This window comes from Plectropomus leopardus, chromosome 15 (genome assembly GCF_026936395.1).
Source record: "Plectropomus leopardus strain MGB_pleo_1.0 chromosome 15, ASM2693639v1, whole genome shotgun sequence".
Classification (NCBI taxonomy): domain Eukaryota; kingdom Metazoa; phylum Chordata; class Actinopteri; order Perciformes; family Serranidae; genus Plectropomus; species Plectropomus leopardus.
The window spans coordinates 23,726,497-23,748,865 of NC_142190.1; the positions used below are offsets into that span (position 1 = coordinate 23,726,497).

The following is a 22,369-nucleotide window of genomic DNA, read 5'->3' on the forward strand; positions in this document are numbered from 1 at the left end:
TGACTGAGGCAAAGAATCAAAATACGGATCTGAAACATCAACTATTTAAATTTACCTTTTGAAGATGAAGCCTTTTCTCTCTGATTTTTGCACACAAGCCCTGCATGAACATTTGCGATGAGCCTTTTTTCACACAGGACATTTTGATGTGTCACAGTAAGAACAAAACAGGTGTAAATAATGAAGTTAATGAAGCCTGAATTCCATTTAACTGCTTTGATTTCAGGATCCTTGCATCCTGCATGCTCGCTCACTGTCACTCTCTGGAGCGCTGAATAGAGCAGCCATAGTTAGCTTTATTAGTAACACCTGTGCTTTTCCTACTGTGGCAAGCCCAAATGTCTGCATGAGACCGGCCTATTGGAGAGCTTTTCAACAGCAGCGTTTTGGCAGACTACCATGCCGTGAGGTATTTTGCGCTGGAATCTTGGAAAATGTCAGTGCACATTCAAGTTGAACATGGTGGATTGAGGGCTCTTGTTTAAGTTTTATTGTTTAAACATTTTAAATTCCACAAAACAGTTTCATAACGTGACGTTTTCTCAAAAATACTGAAAATGACTCAGAATATACATGTTGGAACAGTTTCACAGGAAGTGTAGCCTAGATAAAATCATCACAAATACAGCCATATTTAAAAATGATCTGAGCGGTTTTAAAATTAGAAAACTAAAAAAACAAAAACTCTGATGATATTTTTTTACCAGCAATGAAAATGTTTCTGTTTGAAATTAGTATGTGTGCCCCCCTGATCATTCAGATATTCTAGATTGATCAGACTCTTTGGCCTCTGGTTTTACATATTATCACCAGCCTGGTATATTTCTCCAAATCAGCCACACTAATCTGAAGTGTATCTGCCCATAAAGGCTTAAATTCAGCCAGTTTGTAGGCTAGGAGTAACTTTTATCTTCATTACACAACCTTATGTAATTCAGAGCAGGCTAAATCTAAGTGATCTGCAGCTACGTCTATGGAAGATTTGACCTAGTCTTTCTGAATGCCCCTTTGTAATCTGGGATTATACAGTATGTAATCCATGTCTGTATGGCTGTCTCAGGGGAAATGAGCCTCTCCATGTTACAGTCTACCCATTTAATCTAGAGTGCAAATAAAGATTACGCTGCATTTTATGCAGAGTGAGAATCTGTGCAACTGACAGAGAATAAGTTCAGTTTTGTGGTATCACACCTTTCACTTTAACTTGGGGACACTGTTATGTAACGTTTTCGCTCTATGTTCATTTCTTCATCTTGAGGTCAGCTTCTATGGCACAACGGCGCCCTCTGGTGCCTCCGTCCTGCAGTCAAAGAGAGAATGGCAACCTATTAGACCACATATATTCCTCTCTCAAAGTGCCTGTCTGAACTAACATGAGTGTTGCAGTTGATAAATTGTGCTTAGAAATGTCAAACTCACATATGACTTGTCCAGTTATCATGTTTGCTTACTTTAAGATCTTTATAAATGAGTGTTTTTGTACTGATATATACAACTTTAGTTTTTATTTTGTCTGCTCCAGCAAAAAAGACAAAGAAAGAAAGGGAAAGTTTTAAAGGACTGTAGGACGGGTACTTACAAAAAGAGAAAGAAGGAAGGCAGGAGAGGACATGGAGACAGTGTCCTGTAAGAGGAAAATGATGTAAATCAGAGCTGCGACACAAAAGTGCATTAAAAGTCTCAAGAGGAAGCAACTTAATGCCAAGAAAGATACGCCACATGTAATCAGCAGGAAGGAGGAAATGTTGAAATGAGCTAAAAGAACTACTGTTAGATCACATTTGCACATACACTAATATGCTGCCAAATGACAGTTCTTTACTTTTCACTTTCTCGCTGCACTGCAGAGGTGCTACTTACCCATTTCAGATATTTTAATGAACATGCCAGCATGTTTTGCTCTTTAACTACAACATATACTATAGACATACATTCTCGTCAACCATTTCTCAAAGCATAACATTTGCAGTAATCTCCTACCTTAACTACTGGTTTCATTTAACATTAGTATGCCATATGAAACATCAACATTCAACACTATAGAGAAGTCCCCTGTCTCTACTTCACCCACAAACTTGGTGCTTAGAGGGGAACTTTATTGTTTTTAATCTGGGCCCTTTTCTCTCTTTAAGTGACTAATTGAAAAAACTATTTTTGAGCTTCTTCCAGCATCAAGAGAGACCTCTGCCACAGTGTGTGCACCATCAATATAAGTTGAAAAAACATACTACACTTGCTTGTTTTTGCCATTGCCACACTTAGATTGTTATTTTAAGTGTCTGACAACATTATGAAAAGAACCATTCTGAAATCTTGCTATAGGTGCCTTGTTGCGGGAAAACAACAGGGGAAACATAAGTGAAAGTTGGAGAAGGGAGTGATGGAGTCCATCGTGTTGGAGTGCAGAAAGTCTAGCTTTGAATTATCTAAAGGATTTTCAACGCCTTTGCTTAATATTTAGCTGATTTTAATGATGAGTAAAAGTCTGCAAGTTTTCAGACTGAGACTTACATGCAATAAGAAACAGACCTGATCAAGGAAAAGGTAAAGAAACATGTTTTATTTCTCTGTAGGATCCTTTTCTTAATGCTGTCATACACTTTAAACAGTCTGAGCCTGTCAGTGGCAAAAACAAGCAATTTTAATGGATGATGGAGCATAATTTCCCACAGGGACTACATTGAAGCCTATTTCGCGATTGTGACTGGAGCAGTCTCTCTCAACATACTGGACCAATTTAAAAAATTTTGTCATTAGTAACTTGGACACAAAAACATGGAAAATAGGATCCAGGTTGAAAAAGACAGAAATTTAAGTAAAAAAGGAACAAATGAGAAAAAGAACTCAGCTTACTAACTGGAAAATACTCTTTATTTCAAGATGTTTAGGAGCAGTGCCTTCACCAGGGTGATTTGTAGAATGTGTAAAAATCAAAATAGTCTTGTTTTGTCAAATTTACATTACTTGGGCATGGTAATGTAGCTGTAACGTAGTTTTGTTGAAAATGCTTTTTTGTTTCCGTAATCAAGCTCTAGCACAAATCTCTGACATCAACATCAGCAGTTTGTTATTCAGTAACAATATATTGCCAAAAATAACACAGATGAAGGTGAGCAAATATTAATTTTGATTCATCAGGCCAGTAATCTGCCACTTAACTTTAATTCTGTCTTGAAATTAATGGAAAATGATAGCTTTCTTGAAGGTAGAATATCAATGAAAAAAACTTACTGTATGCTTTGGTAAATAGTTGTCAGTAATGTTCTTAGCATTATTGCATTATTATTGCCTACCATTTTCCAAAGCATAAATGGTTAGGTTTTAAAATAAATGTCTTGCCCTTCAGTCAACCATTGGTTTGAACCTTGTTTGAGATACCTACAGTAATCACCACAGTGAACAATGTAAGATAATCCACCATCCAAGATTAGATTAGGCTAAATTAATGCAAGATATGGCATTAACTGATATCTGAACAGTCAGAGCTATAAGATGAACAATAGAAAAAAAATGGCATTGGTGGATTCTAGCATTAAAAAAAGGTTCAGACAAAAAGATTTTCACTGAGGTGGATTACCTGTTACTTAAACGTTTAAAGTCTCTGCAACTGATTTTATAGTATACAAAACCAATGGATACCTGAAAGGATGTCATTCTGAAAACTAATGTCCTGCTTTGGAAAATGTCAGGCACATCTACTTTAGCGTCACTGTCTTCTACCTTTAAGTCAGCCTGTTGTCTCACCCTTGTCTCTTCTTCTGTACTCTCTGCTTTTGTCAAAATTCTAGTGAAGCACCTTGTCAGTAGAGTCCTGTTTGCGTGTGCTCTCACGGCCCCTCAGGCTCTTGGCGCTGATACCAGACTCTGATGTCTCCATGATGAGCTGGGTAGCCAGAAACTGCTGGATCTGCTCCAGGACATCACGCTGCATCTCCAGAGCCATGTGGTACACGTCATGATCCAGGCTGTTGTACATGACGGCGTTCTGAAACATCAGCATGATGTCCCGCTGGAACTCGGCCGTGGTTCGTATCAAACCAGTCTCAATGTTCTTTTTTATGGCAGCCAGGTCCATTGGCCTGCAGAGGTGAAGAGCAGAGAGCGGGTTAGAATGATGACAGAAATCTGATGAGCTGTTGAGGGTTCCTGAGTGGTGAATGTCAGTAAGCACAAGGTTGTTTGTCTTATGCCTAATTTGAAGACTTTGAAAAGACTTTTAAAGTCTGACCCCTATTAGATCTTGCAAAAACTTGGGATCATGCAGGGGTCACTATTTGCAGAACTAAAACTAGATTCCTTCTGAGATCATTTCCCATCCTGCTGCTCATAGAAAATACTACTCCAAACTCCCAAAATTTGACATATTCACAATTCCATACATGTCTGCACAAACTATAGACACACAAGATAAAAGTGGTCATATCTCAACAGTATTCCTATCAATGTGGCATCAACATGATCTGTAAAGATGAACTGTATTTCATACAAACTTGCAATTTGGGATTTTGTCACCTCAACTCGCTACAACCCTCTGCTGGTAAGCTGCACTATTTTAGTGGGAAAATACTGTGTAAATGAGAGAACTGTCTCAAAAATGAAGATTGTTACTAAAATAAGGGCTTGTTGGTGGATCAGATACATGCTGTATTAAACACAGACTCTTGTTCACTCCACAACTCCACCAGTTTCTCCTCCTTTTCTGCAGTTCGAGAGAACTCACGTTCTTGTGCCTCTCTTGAGTCCCCTCCATGTTTACTGTCTGCTCACTTTGCTGTTTCTTGATTAATGCTGATTAATGGAGAGAACGCAGCCATTGGTTCACGTAATTGAACTTAACTATTGGTGTGAGCCAAGACAAGAAAAGGTCAGACTTAAGATAGCTCGCAGTGAGCTTTTTGACCACCTTACACCAAACAATCAGGAGAGTTCTCCACAACTTGAGAAAAAACTCCTGATTTTAATTTTATTTGGAAATGTTTATGTTGGAAATGAAACGGCCAGCAGTAGTGTATGAAAATCTGATACTTTTGTGACTTAAGATTGTCACTCAGCATAAACAATATTATAAGTAACCACTTTAAAAAAACCTTTAGTGACATGAAAACAGCCATTAAATTCAATCACAGCAAACAAATATCCTGTGCTTACCTCTGCACGATACTGTGGTACCCAGGTGCAATTTCATCTGTTACTGGCTGCAGGAAGACATTTGCATACCTACAACCGGTTCACATAAACATCTGTTTCAGAGATTATAAAAAGCTTTACATATATCAGAGGCTGAACGTCTAAAGGCGTCTAAAGTCACTGTTGTAAAGTCATATTCTGACCTGTGATTGGCTGCCGCACGCCACACTAGCATGATGGCTTTCTTCCAGATCTTGTGAGCCTGTAGAGCTTCCAGGTCCTCACTGCACATAGAACTGCACAACAAAGGTATGTGAGAAAACAAACAGAAAGGACAAGAGAAATGTGTTCTCGAGCAGAACCTGATCTACAGCATGACACACTGAGAGATTATTTCCTTTCTCTGCGGTGTGCGCCTGAATCACTCACAACTGGGATGAGGCAGGGCTGCTGGGGATGGAGTCTGCAGTTGTGTAAGGCTGCAGAGACGAGGAGGCCGTGTGGAGGCTGTATCCGTCCTCACTCTCACTGGCCGCGGGTTCTAGCTCCGTCTCGCTGGCCGCGGGTTCCAGCTCCGTCTCGCCGTCTGGCTCTGACAAGAATCCCTCCGCCCCATCACCCTCTTCTTCTCCACTCACTTCTGGCCCATTGAGCTCATTGTACGCTTTAGTCCCTGAGGCATTCTCTCCTCCTCTAATGCTTATTCCATCCCCCGCTTCTTTCATCTCCTGCAAAGACGTAGAAAGATGCAGAGAGATTTAAACAGAGCTTACAGTGCAGGAATAGTGTGGAACTACACACTCTGCATTTTAGTACAGCAAGTACGAGCATTATGTTCGCTCTGTCCTCGTTGGGGTGCTATACCTTGGGATGCCTTTCTGTCAGTGGGCTATCTTCTAATACTGAGTCTGCCAAGATAGTAAAGATGAATAATAAGAAGGAAATGGTTATGCAAAATGCATAGTTGCATGCAAACTGCATGTAATGAAGCAAGTGAATGCTAGTATTTATGCATGGGTGTGCGTACCTCCATGGGGGTGTTCAGGTCTCTGCTGTGCCCACTTCTCACTCTCACATTTTTTAGTAACATCCAAAGAAATTTGGCTTTTCTGGTGCGCCAACCCTCCAGTCTCTCTCATTGCCTCAGGCTGTGGAGGTGCTCCAGTGTGGCAGTGCTCCAAACTCTTTGAGCTGCATGAGGATGAGGAGGTGGGAGGAAGGCCCCTTAGTCCCATGGGGAACGCTGCGAGGCCGTTATCTTGGCTGCTGCACAGAGAGGAGAGTGAAGTCCCACCCTGAACTTCTAACATTTCTGTCTTCCCCTCCAGGCTACTGTGAAGAGACGAGGACTGTGGGACCCCAGTGGGCACTGCGGGGTGAGACTCATGGGGCTGGAAAGGCCCAGCATCCCAGGCACCAGATAAAGCATGGCCGTTCTCCTCACACAGTGACAGCGCAGCCTCAACTGCAGCGGCATCCAAAGCCTCTGCAGTCTCATCTGCCTGTAGAAGAAGAGATACGACTGGAGATCTTAAAGAATAATTGAGGGTGTTTTTTCATAGTTTGCCATGTCCTGCCTTGTAAATTTCAGCAGTGGTGTTGGTGAGCAAGCTGTTGCCATAACTCACTAAATAAATGACCAAAATGAAAATAACGTTTAAAACCTCAAGCGGGCATTATTTATCACTATTTATCCACAGCTGATCTCAAATGCAGAAAAAATATTTAGCGTTTACCTTGTCCTCAATGATGGCGATAATGTCCCCCACCGTCTTCAGGTCCAGCTCATCCCCCATGTAGGACACAGTCACGTCCTCCTCACTGAGCTCTGACACTTTGTCCTCTACAGAGACAGGCTGGCATCCGAGGGGCAAAGACGGCACCATCACATCCACCTCTGCAAGACAACAGCTGATTTTCAGCTCAGTTTTGTTTTCCAAGATACAATTTCAAAACTAGCAGTAGTAGCAGTCTGTAAAAGCATTCATTTTCAGTTTCTACCTAACATCATTCTCGGCACAAGCTTTATTTTTTAGCATGTATTTAAATTTCAACTTGCCCTGATATTTAAGTCTTGCCATATTGACAGCAGTTATTGGTTGATGTATTCCTGCAAGTTGTGTTGAAAATAAATAAAAACCATTTGGGAAAAAAAAAAAAAAAATGAACCGCAATAATTCTGAACCCTTTTAAATTGGTAAACTCTTAACTGTCTTTAGATTTTACAAAGTAGATGGCATTAAGAACTGGAGGAGGTTTAGCCCATGGATTGAGTGCTGAGTGGTTTGGGTCAAATTGGGAGTACCTGTACTGGCTGCGGCAGTAGAGTCAATAGGCACAGGAGTGGCAGCAGAGGCAGGAGCACTGGATGCTGAGTCCGGATTGACCATGAAACCTAATGGGGCAGAAAACTGGCTGGGACCTGCCTCCAGGAGACGGGACAACATTGGGGCACCTGCAATGCAAGCATTCACATACATTAACATACAAAATGCTGTTTAGGCAGCAGAGGCTTTCAGCTAGTCAATGTATGAGCAAATGGCTAAGTCAACAGGAGCACTTTCATACAGAAAGCATACATGCATTAACATACAAGGAGTAAAATGACCAAGTGCCAAATACTACCTTGATTGGAATTAAAACTCAACAAACTTTTTTATACTTTGTTGTGACATTTTTCTTGATCAGTGTCAAAAAATCATGAAGTAAATTAAACACTGGTTTTGTACCTGATGCCTGAGAGAGAGGTTGACTAGGCGTAGCCAGCTGCAAATCATGTGCTCCTGCGCCGTGCTCAATGAGCTCACCGTCCCCAATCTGGGATATAAACAAATACACACATGTCAACCAGTGAACATATATTTTGTCTATTTTCTTGTACAGAAAGTGCTCATCAGTTGTAATTATTCGTGTTCCAGCCTGTATAAAAAAACAACTTGTTCAATCAGAAATTTTGTTGCTGATGCACACATATTAACATTATGTGTGAGTGACTATCTTATTTGTACATTTTAGAATTGTTTAAATAATATGAGTCTAAGCTGCATGTTTTTGTGACATTTCTACAATCTGACAGTAATCCCTGTGTGTATGTTTACACAGAGGACAGAGGGCCCTGCAGGCAGCACCACATGTCAGAGCAGAGACGTTACCAGAGGAATGTGAGGAGGCAAAGATCTATTTACAGATAAACTTACTCTGACTTGTTGGGATTTCACGAGAGCACAGCGGACTTCATAAAAATAAAAATGACTATCATGAAACAAACAAGACAATTCCTTTAGGTAACTGCCCAGCAAGCATCAAAGAGAAAGTTTGTCTGGGACTGGCTGAGTGACAGCTCTTTGGCTACAATGGGAAACTATACCATAGGGGAGCAACTGGTGACATATATCAAAAAGCTCTGAAGTACAAAAAAAAAAAAGAATACATGGCAGCAATCTGAAAGCAAAAGCCAGCTACCTGCAGTCTGCAAAAACCCTGAGAAACTAAACAACTGTGCTTTCAAAAAAAATACATCACACTAATCAGCTTTAGCTGAATGCAGGGGCATAAAACCAACACAATTACAGAACAAAAATAAGTGCAAAATAGATTTTGTGATGTGTTAATTGTCAAATGATACATCTTTATTTCTTTTAAGTAATCTCATTTCAAGAAAGTAAATGAAAATGATTTCCTGACTGAATGTGCTGTTTCAGTGGTGCAGCCTCTTGGACTTTAAAGGGCACTGCTAACATAAGGGGACTATGAATGAATGACCTTGTGTTTTGCAGCCGAAGAAAACACCTGGACCCATTTCAAAAAGAAGTGAAACTAGAAAATGCATTTCCTGCAGAACATGCATGTGGATGCTAATAGCTAAAAATCAGTTTGAGAGCATGTTTGAAAATGCAGAAATACATAGCTGAAAATGCAGAGACATATTAAAAATTGAGGGAAATATCTTTAAAACTGGCAGAAATGAAAGCTGAACTGCTTTAAAGTGAAGAAGCTACAAGTTGAACTGCAAGAGTGTGTCCTAGGAAGAAGCTGATGTCAACTGAACAGGTTAGAATAATAAATGTTTAATAATTTAAGCATAAATGTCCCTGAAAATCATAACATTTTGACATTTGCAAGGTTTCTGAAGCTGAAAGATACAGCTGAAGACAGAGGGAAAATGTATCAGAAAGAGAGAAAGAGACAGGAATACAGGGACAGACAGAGGGAAAGACACTGACAGACAGAGAGACACACAGTGAGAGACAGAGATAGACGGAGAGAGAGAGAGAGAGAGAGAAAGAGAGACAGACAGAGAGAGACAGATAGAGAGAGAGAGACATTGACAGACAGAGTGACACACAGTGAGAGACAGGTAGATAGACATAGAGAGACTAAGACAGAGACAGTCAGAGAGAGAGAGAGAGAGAGAGAGAGACAGAGAGACATTGACAGACGGAGAGACACATTGAGAGACTGGGACATAGACGGAGATAGAGAGAGAGAGAGCGAGAGAGACAGATAGAAAGAAAAACAGACAAACAGACAAACACAAAGACAGTGACAGAAAACGGGAGCTGATGCAGGTCTGATCTGCTGATTAGAAGCACCTGTGTGTCTGAAAGTGACACAAAGAAGTAATTTCAAACTTAAATGTCTGGAAGTTTGAATCTGTTAACTATAGGAGGCATCTGTGTATTGAGGAACACGCGCACACACCAGCATGGCACTGTGTTTGTGTGTCATTAACCGTTACTATGGTAATTAATGGCCCACCTGTGTCAGTGGAGAGAGGAGCAGCAGCTCAGTCATGGTCAGAACTGATAAAAGACAGATGAAGAGTGCTTAAAAAGACTCCCTGCAGACCTCAATTTATGCAATATGGTCAAAATATGCAGACTTGGTGCACAATGAGTTCTTACTGAAATGATTTGTGTGTCAAATGTGCAGAAAAAAGTGACCATGACCGAGATACAACAGTTTTAAAATGCCCCTCCATCTGGGTTTTGCTCCAACTTGATGAGAGAAATTAACATTGCTGCAAATGGAAGCTGGAACCAATCTCTTGTTGCTCTTCTGCAGAAAAGGCATATAAATACTAAGGCTATTGCTTAAATGGGCATATGAGGTGAAAGGAAACAAAAATACCTACGTTGTGATGTACAAATTGTGTATGAAGACTTTAAACTGTGGGTGGCAGAAGACTTTGTTTGAGAAGTTTTTGTGAAAGAGCAGAGACAGAGATATCTAGACTGCGGGAGCTCGTTAGTGATGTCACGTGCTCTGACCCCCAACATTCCGTCTCCATTTGACTCCATTATAAACGCAGAAATCGTCTGAAAAAAGCATAAAACTTAAATCGCCAAAATTCAAAATCCGTAAAAGATTCAAAAGAGCTGAATCACACCAGAAGAGCTGAAGGCCTTTTGACCTGTTTACACTTTAAATTGAGTCTCTAGCTGAAAGTATGAGGAAGCAGTAGGCTTTCAAAATAGAGTGGGTTAAACAGAATTGGACTAAGTATGCAGAAGTAGATAGCAGACCAAAAACGTGCGGAAGGTGAAATAAGAAGCACAATAGTGTGGCTGCTGAAGCATCCACACTAATTATCTAAAGACAGTTGTTTACATATGCATCCCATCCAACTTTGCAAAGATTGGCAAATCTCCTGAGAGAGATTTCAAACACTGAGATGTCCTCATGTTAAAACAGACTGGGTGTTAGGCCGCATTCACACCAAATCAGGTGTTATGGCAATTCACCGCTGGGTTGTGCTGCGGTATGGCCCAGGTGTTAGGTAGTCCAGGGTAGAGACTAACTATAGAAAGCCAATCTCCCCATCTCAGCAACTGAGTTTGTCTTCGATAAGTTTGTTTATGCTGACGTAAAAGATCTGTAGCTGTGGATCTTTTGATTATCAATACTTTAGTATCTTTACTGCCACAAAAGACACGCATGCCTGCACACACAAACAAAGTGAGTGTTCTCCTTTATAAGATACAGTAGTACGCACAAGCTGTTAATATATACCTTGTTATTTAATTTAAGCACATTTAACGAGAGAAAGATACTGTATTACTTGTTCCCCTGGGCTTCTGGCATCTTCTGGGCTGATTGCCAGTTACGTGATAAGCCACATAAGAGTCGGATTGCATTTTATCAAAAGTTTATTCAGTTTCATCTTTTCACTACAGGCTGCTAAGTTTGTTTGTTTTATTATTTTTTTCTAGATGCACTACCCACAATAAAATTAATAGTAAGACTGGCATTTTCACCACAATTTGATTTGGTGTGAATGCAGCTTTAAAGATCCAACACAATACAATGCAATGTATTTGCAAAATCATTAAAATCTTTTCACACTTGTGAAAACAAACCCAAGCCACCATAACCACAGAACAGAATGTGAGACAAAAGTGATTAAATACATCCTAGATGCACAGTAACTCCACAAATAATGATGGGATGAAGATGGGATGCCCTGCAGACTTCAACATGTTAATTATAGTATTTGGCACTATACAGTAAGTCCCCTCCACATACCAGTCTGGAATTTGAGGCCAGGATACTGCCTTTCTTCAGTAACTCTGACAGGAGTGGAGATGGCGGGGGTGTAGCTTTCTGGCCCAGGAGCTTCTTTTGAGTAGGGTCATCCAGAAGTGATCCGTGGCTGATGTCATCATTACCGTGTCCAGGAGACTCAGCAATCGTCATTAATCTGGCTGAACCTGAAGCCTAGAGACGGAGCGAGGGAAGCTATGTTACTATTAACAATCCAGCAAGCTTTCAGTTATCAATCTGTGATCAACTCTATTAAACGTCTCTACTGTGTTCTTGCTTCCCATTTAAAGGTAATGCTTAGGAATATTACAAACAAAGATAACTCATGAGGTCATAATTCTAATTCTGTTTGTATGCTTTATAGTAGTGTTTGCAAGTTAAACAGTTAAAAGTTTATATCCAGGACATTTTATACATTACAGTCTTACGTGAAACAATGTGCCATGGCTGTGGTTTCTGGCATTTACAGTGATGAAAAAATAGCAAATTACTTTCACAAATCTAAACATGTGGCAAACTGATCCTCTCAGGAAAGGTGACTGATCTGCAGTAACATTGTGAACAATACAAATTACTTATATAAGTATCACGTCAACTAAAAGTAGTTATGACAACAGTGGCACAGGTAAATTCAATAGCCAGTAGCTCCTCAAATCCTTGCTAATTTTTTGCTTTATTTTTCTATTTTTTTGACTCCATGGCCCCTTCTGCTGAAGCAAGACTTTTCTACGACAGAGAAGCACTTATCAGCATCAGGAAAAGTTTTGTGGGGTTTAGACTGAATGCAGCAGACCGCGAGAGGATCCCCACCAATGGCATATGCCGAGAGGTCAGTCAGACCAGAGGGGAGAAACAAAACTGAAAGCCCTGGACAAAGAGAGGGAGGAGAGCCGGCATCAGGGTGAGGCTGACCCGACTTGGACCAAGAGCTGTTCCTCTACCAAACCTTCAAAAAACTGGATGAGATGCGACTGAGGCTCACTCAGCAACGGGAAATCAGAGACTGCTCTGCGCACATCTTCACAGAAATACGGTTAACCCCTAATATCCTGGATCAAGTTATTGCAGTGGATGGGCAGACCTTGTTCGGAGCTGACAGGACACAAGACACTGATACATATTCAAAAAATGCACTGCAGGAACTGTATGATGCCATCAGCAGCAACATGCCCCAAGCAACAGGATGGAATTTTCATAGTAGCTGCTGATTTTAATCAACTCCAAAGATGTAGCAGCATCAAGGACAAATTTCATTTTTTTTAAACTATGTTTAAAAAATGACTAATAAATCTACCATGTACCTTGAAATGTTTTTAAATGTCCCATGAAGAAGTGTGATTATAGAAAAGTAGGGCAGGCTTTAAATACCTTTGAATCATTAGGAACTCACATTTTTGGTCGGTGCAAGATCCAGTGTCAAGCACTCGAGTGGGTCACCTGGAGAGAACTCCTGGCTTGGGGAGCTGCAGCCTGAGGGGGAATGCATGGTGATGCCAGGCACTCGCTTAGGTGTGTTCTTTGCTGCCTGTCTGGCTGGAAGAGGGAGGGGCAGCACAGAGAGGATTCTCTTGTTAGTCATACTTTCCATACAAGAAAAATGTGCCATGATCATGCTATTTTTAGTCATGGACACATCTGACTTTGGTGATCCCCAGACTTTCTAACGCCACCACCAGATCAAACTTTCTACTTCATGAAAGAATACTTACTAATGCTACCAGATACTTATTAGCCTTCTGTGAGAAAAATGCTGACACAGAGAACATTTAGACATGCTTAAATGCTACATGTTAGCATGTTATACTAGAGGATATTAATATGCTAACTGTATGCATGTTACACTAACATGCTGATGTTAGCATGTTATAAGTTTACAAGCATATATGCAAAACATTACAACTAACCTTGGGCAAAACTGTTGGCATATGTTGTTATGCTAATGTTTAGGTCGACAAATTGCTGAACCTGACTCAATGCAAGTGAGTCTGAGAACTAAGACTGAACCAAAACTAGCAATGTCATGCTGAGCCTGACAAATTAAATCTGAGATGTCCCAAAATGGCTAATATATCAGATGTACCTATTTGACATAGGTGGCACTAATTTATGAGCGGAAAAACTTAAAGGGAGTGTCCAGTTCCAGTTACTTAAGAAATATCTTGCAAGTATTTTTCTGTACATTTTTTATAAGCTCTACTATAACACAGTAGAAGCAGTTTACATATATGATGTTATACATTTGTATACCACCTCTAACATGTTTGTGACACTTGAAGCTGAGGTTGAATAACAGATTATGTCTTTAATCTGAAGAGACAGCAAATGGAACAGCTGAAGATGTTTTAGTTTAACTATTTTACTTAATCTTATCTGTTTTGGAGCATCAACAACATTCCAAAAATGTAATTTAATAGTGATATTTTCCCCCAAATGCCCGTTAAAAGTGAAGGAGATACCCTGATAAGCAGTATTTGTGTTTTTTCTTTTCAACTCTGCTTCCTCCTCCTCCTCTTTCTTCTTCCTGACAAGCACACAAACACAAGTACACACAAACAGCGAGATCATTTATTTTGCTTGTCAGGAGAGAGTGTCTAATGTCAAAGCTTTACAAACAGACTAAGAGATATACTGTATCATTGTATAAACGGGCAGAGAAAAAGTTTGTTGCTTCTTACTGCAGAATTTCTTCCCATAACTCTTTTAATTTGGAATCTAGACGTCCTGCTTGAATCAGTTCGGCCTCTTTCTTCAATTTCCTATGAAAACAGAATCACAGCAATCTGACTTATTGATGCAGTTTATTCTACAACTATTTTTTTTCATGATGGTGATGTGTTCATGGTGTTAAAAGCTACGTTTGTGTACCTGTGCTTCTCCTGTGTGTCTTTGATGAACCTCTTCAGTTCTTCAATTCTGTCAGCTGTCAGCCTGCGTACTATCACATCCTCCACTGTCTCCACCACTTCACCTTTCTCACCACGCTTCCGCCTGAAGGCAACAAATGCATTACTAGCTGAAGACATTATTTTCTGGCATATACTGTCAATGCATGTGTCAAACGGTATAAAACTAGCTTGTAAGTCTACAAAAGCATGCTCGAGGTAAAAGTCACTAATGTTCTTACTTTGGGGCCTCTGTTGTTTCCAGGAGCTCAGAGTACTTGGAGGCACAGTGCTGTGAAGAGTCAAAGGGACAGCTTTGTTATGGGACATACTATAATGTGGCAAATGTATTGCAAAGATGATGAATATGGTTATTGTGTTTGGCAACTGAGTAAGCTTGGATTTTTTCAAACCTTTTGAGAGAACCAGTCAGGTGGTCGCCCAGGTTCTGCAAAAGGTTTGATGGCTCGACTGACAGATACCCTGATGAGAAAAAGAAATTTTGGAAGACCATCAAAGATGAAATACACATGTAAGACTTAAAGTCCAAAACAGGCTACTACTTCTGTCCTTTTTTCTTGTATTCTGAAAACAATTTGAGTCTAAATTCTTCTGTATCTACTGTATTACTTTTTTTGAAAAGTCTGTAAATTCATGCAAAATGTATGCAAAATTAAAGCCAGCATGCACTGCGCAGCATCACAGATAAACAACTACAGGCAACCACATGCCTACCTATGCTAATTCAACTTATTTGCATGTCACCATTTCAAGCACACAGAGGTGCGACAATGATAACAGAAGGGTCCCACCTACTGATAATACCTAATCTTTGGTGAAAGGATGATTGTAGAGTTGTTCTGATATTGATACCAGTATTGGAAATGCTTCCAATACTGCTTAAAATGTTGGATCAGGCATCAGCAAATTCCTGCACCAATCCTATTTCACATAATTTATGAATAAACTATTAAGTATTTCACACCTGTAAAAAACTGCAGTTTTCACAAAAATCTGTTTCTCTCACCACTCTAAAACAGTAGTCTCCACAGCAAGTTATGTTGTGCAAGCAATGGAGCGGTGAAGATGAAACGATTTCCAGTAAATAATGTAACATTAGTTGTAAGTAAAATGTTTTATCAATATTTTTTATTTTTTTGAAATGGCATCATATTGGTACTCAGTATTGGCTGATACACCAATTAAAGTATCAGTAAGATAAGATGAATTCTTTATGCAATACTATATAGTATGCAACCTCTGACAACTATCAAATACATGTTCAAAACCACAAATATCTGTACTTGTATTATATCATATACCACTGACACACACACACACACACCAGTTTTAGACTAAAGTGGACAGAGCAGAGTACAGTACCAGTTCTGGTCTCCACTCTTCATGACAGATGTGGCCAAACACAGCTTCTCCCTCACTGACCATGGCTCTGTTGGTCCAATGACAAGCAGCTTGTGTTCTGCAGATGTGAAGAAGTATGGACAAAAGATGATGAATGCTTTATATAGTTCATGTTCAGCTGAATGCCTGCTGTGGCTCCCAGGCCTGGCATGGGCACTATAATTAATCTCTTGAGCTTGGCTTTATTTTTTTATGCCACCTAAAGCTGCCCACCATGCCGGCAGTTAGACACATAACTGGAATCAGCGCACAAAAAGCATGTCGTTTATACTGTTAATGGTAAACAGGACCGTCCATTAGTGTAAACAGAGCTGTCAACTGTCTAATGACAGCCATTAATCCTCGCAGGCTACCCTGCAGGGAGCGGAGGCTGCCGTGCAGGAAGTTAGTAGTGGTAACATCAACAGTACGACACACTCACCGCTAACGGATAGCATATCATGACATTTGCTATATACCAACGTTACTCACTTCCAACCCCGTTTGCCATCTTCCTGTCATCCCGACATCCCATACATCTTGGTAGACGGAAAACCAGCAATAAATATAACACCGGCGAGCTCCGAAAACGATATGTACACAATTATGGACGTTAACATCAATGAATGTTGCGTTGTGAATGTTGAGGCTTTCAAGATTTTTCTCTCTAGCTAGCACGCTGATTCACCGTTGTCCGTTAAAGTCACTGTTTCGTGTGCCTTAGCTATTGGTAACTTAAAGACTAAATAGCTAGCTGAAATGCTACGGTGCTTTTCCGTAAAGACTCGCCAAAACCGGTTAATTTCGCGTTAAACGAAACAAAGTCTGCGCTAACAAAAACCAGCCACACGAGAAAATGTAGCTTACTGTGGTCACTAACGTTATTTATCGTTGTAGCTAGCAGCGAACTGTTCGTGCACGCCCACCACAGAGGCTTAATGATGGTACAGCCCTGGGTGCTTTTCATAACTTGACTAAAACGCTTGCTTTTCAGCTTTAAACAAATATGCCCGTTCTCTTGCGGCTTCAGGACGACAACAACAACATAATGAAAATGATAACAATAATGATAATACATGTATATTTATGGAACAACAGCCCTTTCATTTATCTCAGAGCCTAACATGTAGGGAGGATATTTGATGCCACGTTAGTGAAAAACCTTAACCAGTAACTGACTCGCCAGACTATTGACATTATGATTTATATGTAGCATTATCACACTCTGTACGTGCATATGCATTAACTATAGCAATTATTGACTACATTTGTATGGAAGATTTAAAATGCCAAACAAAGAAATAAAATGAAATACTTTTTTACTGACTCTAGTATTAGTATATTCTAGGTATTATAGGACACCTTCACAATAGCACATATATTATAATATATGGAAGATTTAAGATGCCAAACAAAGAAAAAAGTAAAATACATTACACATTATTGTATGTATTTTCTCTTTTCCCTCCTTTTTTGCTGTCAAAAATCATTAGAAATAAGTTAATGGCATTTATTTTGCTTTTTTGTCTTTAATAGTAATATTTATTTAGTAATGTCATCACTTTTTCAGATTTAGAAATAAAATCAGGACAAAAAATAACTAAAAACAAAAACAAAAAACAAAATTAAGCTAACATTATTTCCAGTAACCACATGCAGAGGATGTTCTGACATTGTGTAGGCTATGCTTTTTCACATACAGATGAAGTTTTCTCACAATGAGCAGCAGGCGCAATAGACTAGAAAAACTGGTTTACAATGCAGCAAAAAAAAAAAAAAAACATCCAGTGTATGATTTTGAAATGAATAGCTTGGGCTTTGCTTTAAATGTAGTGTCAGTATGAATGTGTCTATAGTTGCCATTTTTATGGTTTTCTGAAACTGGAACACAAATCTCTTGAATGTTGAATTCTTTGGTACCTTAACATATTGCAAAATATTGTGGTTGTTGCATTTGGGCACCTCCTTCATGGTACTGGATCTTGCTTTTATGAACAACAGCTTTAGAGGTGTGTGTTCATTTCTATTTTGCCATACCACATATTTGCAGCTTCACCTGATGAGATGTAGCCAATATTGCAGGAGGTAGTATTTACTTTTCCCACAAATTATGCATTATGAATAGATAATTTCTGTATATAAATTGCTTTGATAAGAGGTTTTTGTGTGTTTTGTGCTGTATGTCTACTACAAGAAGGATATCAAGTCTAGCTGAAGACAAATGTCTGTAAACGTTAACCTGAAAATAAAAGCATATGTGTACAAGTGTTAATAAGCACACACTCTGCCCTCTTCTCTGCTATTATTGATCCTGTTATGAAGCGCCTGTCATGAATAAACAATATGAGACGAAGAGATGCTGGATGGTTGAGTTACTTGTCAAGCAATGTCAACATAATTAAGTTAGTGCTGGACAACAGTTTCTGAACATTCCCTGCTTGGATTATGCAACACAGACTTGGGCAAATTGTAGTTTTGGGCCCTTGGTGACAGAGACTGGTTAGGTGAAGTTACAGCTCTTTCTACTCATACGGTCCAGTATCTTCCACAGAGAGAGACCAATTACTACAGGGAAACAAATGTTAATGAGGCACTTGACATTTAACTCCATAGCACTGCCTCTTCGCCCCCTGCTGCTGTGTGGAATTACTGTCAGCTCCACTGTAGAGGATGGCTACAGCATGAGATAAATAATTCTGCTGTCTGACAAAAAAGTCAATCACTTACCTTGCAAACTTAGTGTTGGATACATTGCGTGTTATCCTGTGCTCTTGTCTATTTGTTGTACGATTTTCCTTTTTCAGCTTGATACTGTAATGCCTTCTTGAAGCACCCGTGAATCATTTTGAATTTGGTACACTGTTATACTGGGGATCTGCACAATGCTACATGTGACTTTGTCAGAGAAACACCAACAAGTTAAATCTGGTGTAAAGATACATTAATAAAGCACAACAAAAATACAAGAAACACAAAAAAAAACACAAGAATACAAGAAAAACATGTCTGCTGAAGGAAAATGAATGTTGCACTGTAAAGGCACATGAAACAAAAAACTTCTGATGATGGCATTTGGAGGATTTTTGTTTTGAATTCTAACATTCAATCAGGCCAAACAAGGGACTGTTAGTTACTTATGAGAGGAGAAGGGGTGGTGAAATAAATGGGGGAGGCATTTCAAATATTTTTTAAGCACTCGGGAGTTTTTTTTTTTTTTTTTTTTGCTTTGTTTTGGGATCAGAGGAGGGACATTCAACTTTAAATGGTTGTATTTTGCATTTTGTTTTAAAAAAATAGTCTCAGAACCCCAAAACCAGAAAATGGGTTTGAAAAGCATGTTTTCTCTTGAAAATCTCCATAACATTTATCATCACCAGAAACTGTGAAATATAGTTATTTATTGTGAAGGAGGGGTCATGCATTATCCCCAGTCACTCAGGGAGGCTTGAGGAAAAATATTTGCAGCTCTGGGGAGGGTCATGAGGGTAGAAAAAAAAAAAATCACACCCCAGCCATCCCCCTATTTGATATATTTCTAAGAATTAATTACAAATAGCAATGTCAATTTAAGTCATTAAAAACAACCTATTCTCTTGAGAGCTTCCTCATAATATGTTGTCAGGTGTGTAAGAAACAGGTGCTTTTATTTATTTATTTATTTTTTTAACATCTATTTATATTAAGTACATGTTGCTATTTTAATATATTCCACATTAAGGCTCTATTAAAACATTATATTTAATGTTTCACCTCACTACACACGCCCTCCTCTATCATCTCAGGTGTGCCAGTGACAGAGACTCTAGAGATGAAGGTCACACCACATGTTGCCTTTAACTGCCACACTGAGCCCATCCTGGGGGCAGAACCACAGCTAGTTACTGAAGGAGGGGACCTATTGAAGCCTTCCTCCTCATCTTTTTCATTAATCTCAATTCATTTGTTACTGTAAGTTGGCACAGAGGACCCCGTTGAAGACAAGCGGACTTTCCTTCCAGGAGCCCAGCGGTTGCTGTTGGTGTTGCAGTGAGTGATATTATGACTATTATGAGTAACAATAATTCTAGACAGTTTTCTATGTTGTACAGATTTATGGAAACAGCTTAAATCAGACCATATACCTATATATCTTTATGTGTGTGTGCTGATATTGGCTTCATATTTCAGAATTATGTTTGAAAAAATTTGTATTGATATGATTGACAAATTAATTTCACACTCACAGACACAAAAAAAAGAGATGGTCTTTTGTTATTGACTAACTATGCTTTTCAGTTCCTGCTCTCTTAGAGCAATGTAAGGTTGAGCTCTTGCATCAGTCTTTGGCAGCACCTGAGCAGCATGATAGCAACAGATTAGTAGCATTGATAACAACTCTTTACATCTGCAGTTTATGATAAACCTATCCTGAAAAAGCAACAAGTTAAGGTGTATTTACATTCCCAGCTAGCGGATGCCCTCCCCTGGGGAACCTGCTCTGCCTCCGCTCCCTCCTCCTTTGGGACCCTCCCTGTGCCACTTGCAGCTGAGACCCAGGGAGCAGAATTAACAAGCAAATTGAAACTGACTCTAACCATAGCACACCTTTAATCAATTGTCAGGCACTGTGTTTGCTGTAGCTGCACCTTAGAAGTGTAACCATGTTTGAATTTTTTAACTCTACATTGTTTACCAGTGATGCATAGTGTTATGTCTTGAGTGATAACTGTGAAAAGATAGAGGTCCACACACCGGGGAGCTCCCCTTAAAGGATTGAGTGATAAATGAACATTTGATGGTTTGCTCCAGGTTGACTGACTTCAGAGGGAAAAGGGACAGGATGTCTAACAACATGGCCAAGATCGCAGATGCTCGGAAGACGGTAGAGCAACTGAAACTAGAGGTCAACATAGAGAGGATGATGGTGAGTCAGCACAGCCAATGATATAAAAGTTAAAAAATCGCTTTAGATTGTTTAATGAGAACCATGTCCCTTTTCAAAATTCACACCTGTTGTTCCTATGGTCTAAGACAGTCCAAAAAGATTAGTAAACATGAACAACTCTCTCCCAAATACAAAAACTAGAGTGCTCAAAATTAACATTTGATTCCACAGGATGCTGCTCTATAGCCGATGAATGGAGAAAGATGCTGTAGATGACAGTGAGAGCAGCCAGGGGAATGTTGAGAATATTTGGGTACATTTTCTCTATCAGAACTGAGAACACTACAACAGAATAAAGCTCAATTGGGAATAAAAAAGAAAACAAACAAAATCAGGCTCCCATTCATTATCATTAGAGGCAACTCCAGAGTTTATCCTATGATATCACAGGTTTGAGACTTACTTCCCTGGTTTCTGGCTTTGAGAGAGCTCATGTTCTGAAGTATTGATTGAACTTTCCCTGGCCATGGAAAAAACATATTAGAATACGTAATTTAGGTGGAGTTCCACTTTAACATGTGGCAACATATGGCACCATGTCCTGTGTTTTAATATGGAGTTTTAGTGTATTAACTTTTTTTGGTCTAAAAAGTGACTTACTTTTGTGTATATTCAAATTACCATCAAAGTATCCTCATTTAACAGGTAGATTATCATGAACTAGTTTAATCACCTTAAAAAAATAAAAAATCTGACCAATCCAAATCCCCAAAAATGGGTTTCCTTTCCATAAATAATTATCTGTTTTACACTTTTGATTGATGCAGAAAATAAGTGTTTTTTTGGATATTTTAATCAATGGTAAAAATTAAACAAGGAATACCTGAATTACATTTTTAACACACACACTAATTACAACCTATTTGAACAGATATCCAAAGCAGCAGCTGATCTGATGGCTTACTGTGAAGCTCATGCCAAAGAAGACCCCCTGGTGACACCAGTGCCTTCTTCCGAGAACCCGTTTCGAGAGAAGAAATTATTCTGTGTAATATTATAACTTCCAAAACACAAATATCTACACCTCTACACTTGTAGTTATAGTAGCGTGTGAATTCAGTATCCCCTGTAATGACAGACACATTAAGAATAGAGTTTTGTTATTAAAGTGACCAACTTACCTGAGGAATGATCATCATGTGAGCACAATAATGACGGCAATAAAGATTTATTGGAAGTGGGTGCAAAGTTCATTTATACAGGCCAGCGCGGCAGCCTCTCCTTTTGCATACAAACTGTATTTGAGCTTATATATTAACTCAATTGTATGACAAAGTTCTCATTTTTGCATGGCTGTTTTAAACTGATGAATTTTAAGATATTTAAATGCAAAATAAATGACAAATTTGTTGTTCACACAGTTTTCTGTGCTCTAAGTGTATTTGCTCTACATCATAAAATATTACAAAAATCATGACAATATGTGTAATCAATACCCAAATAAACAACATGATCTCTAGTCAGGTATTGTTTTTCTGCCTGAATGTCACAG

The 22,369-nt window shown here is 39.2% G+C and overlaps 2 protein-coding genes and 1 long non-coding RNA gene across 7 annotated transcripts; 2 read left to right on the forward strand and 1 right to left on the reverse strand.

The window, feature by feature from the left end:
* Positions 1-259: 259 nt before the first annotated feature.
* On the forward strand, positions 260-6,587 carry LOC148187321 (uncharacterized). Of its 2 annotated transcripts, none has more exons than XR_015778878.1 (3): positions 260-436; positions 3,789-4,025; positions 6,456-6,587. It is a non-coding gene; the product is annotated as an uncharacterized LOC148187321 (long non-coding RNA). The 2 variants fall into 2 exon arrangements; XR_015778877.1 differs by having other exon boundaries at positions 260-409.
* On the reverse strand, positions 468-16,893 carry brd8a (bromodomain containing 8a). Of its 4 annotated transcripts, none has more exons than XR_015778872.1 (20): positions 16,446-16,893; positions 15,936-16,032; positions 14,966-15,035; positions 14,795-14,844; positions 14,536-14,658; positions 14,346-14,426; positions 14,127-14,191; positions 13,061-13,203; positions 11,653-11,844; positions 7,857-7,944; positions 7,433-7,582; positions 6,864-7,024; positions 6,155-6,629; positions 5,992-6,035; positions 5,557-5,855; positions 5,331-5,423; positions 5,149-5,217; positions 3,745-4,079; positions 1,580-1,624; positions 468-1,300 (listed from the first exon to the last, which is right to left on the reverse strand). XR_015778872.1 is itself a non-coding variant. In XM_042499976.2 (20 exons), exons 1-20 carry the CDS (start codon positions 16,486-16,488, stop codon positions 1,241-1,243), a joined length of 2,631 nt encoding a protein of 876 aa, XP_042355910.1. In that variant the 5' UTR covers positions 16,489-16,893; the 3' UTR covers positions 468-1,240. The 4 variants fall into 4 exon arrangements, 3 of the variants coding, with proteins under 3 accessions (XP_042355910.1, XP_042355911.1, XP_042355913.1); XM_042499976.2 differs by having other exon boundaries at positions 3,797-4,079; XM_042499977.2 differs by lacking the exon at positions 1,580-1,624 and having other exon boundaries at positions 3,797-4,079.
* A 3,071-nt stretch (positions 16,894-19,964) lies between these two features.
* gng8 (guanine nucleotide binding protein (G protein), gamma 8) lies at positions 19,965-22,368 on the forward strand. The gene is made up of 3 exons (XM_088088184.1): positions 19,965-19,979; positions 20,742-20,856; positions 21,749-22,368. Exons 2-3 carry the CDS (start codon positions 20,773-20,775, stop codon positions 21,875-21,877), a joined length of 213 nt encoding a protein of 70 aa, XP_087944310.1. The 5' UTR covers positions 19,965-19,979; positions 20,742-20,772; the 3' UTR covers positions 21,878-22,368.
* The last annotated feature ends 1 nt before the right edge of the window (position 22,369 follows it).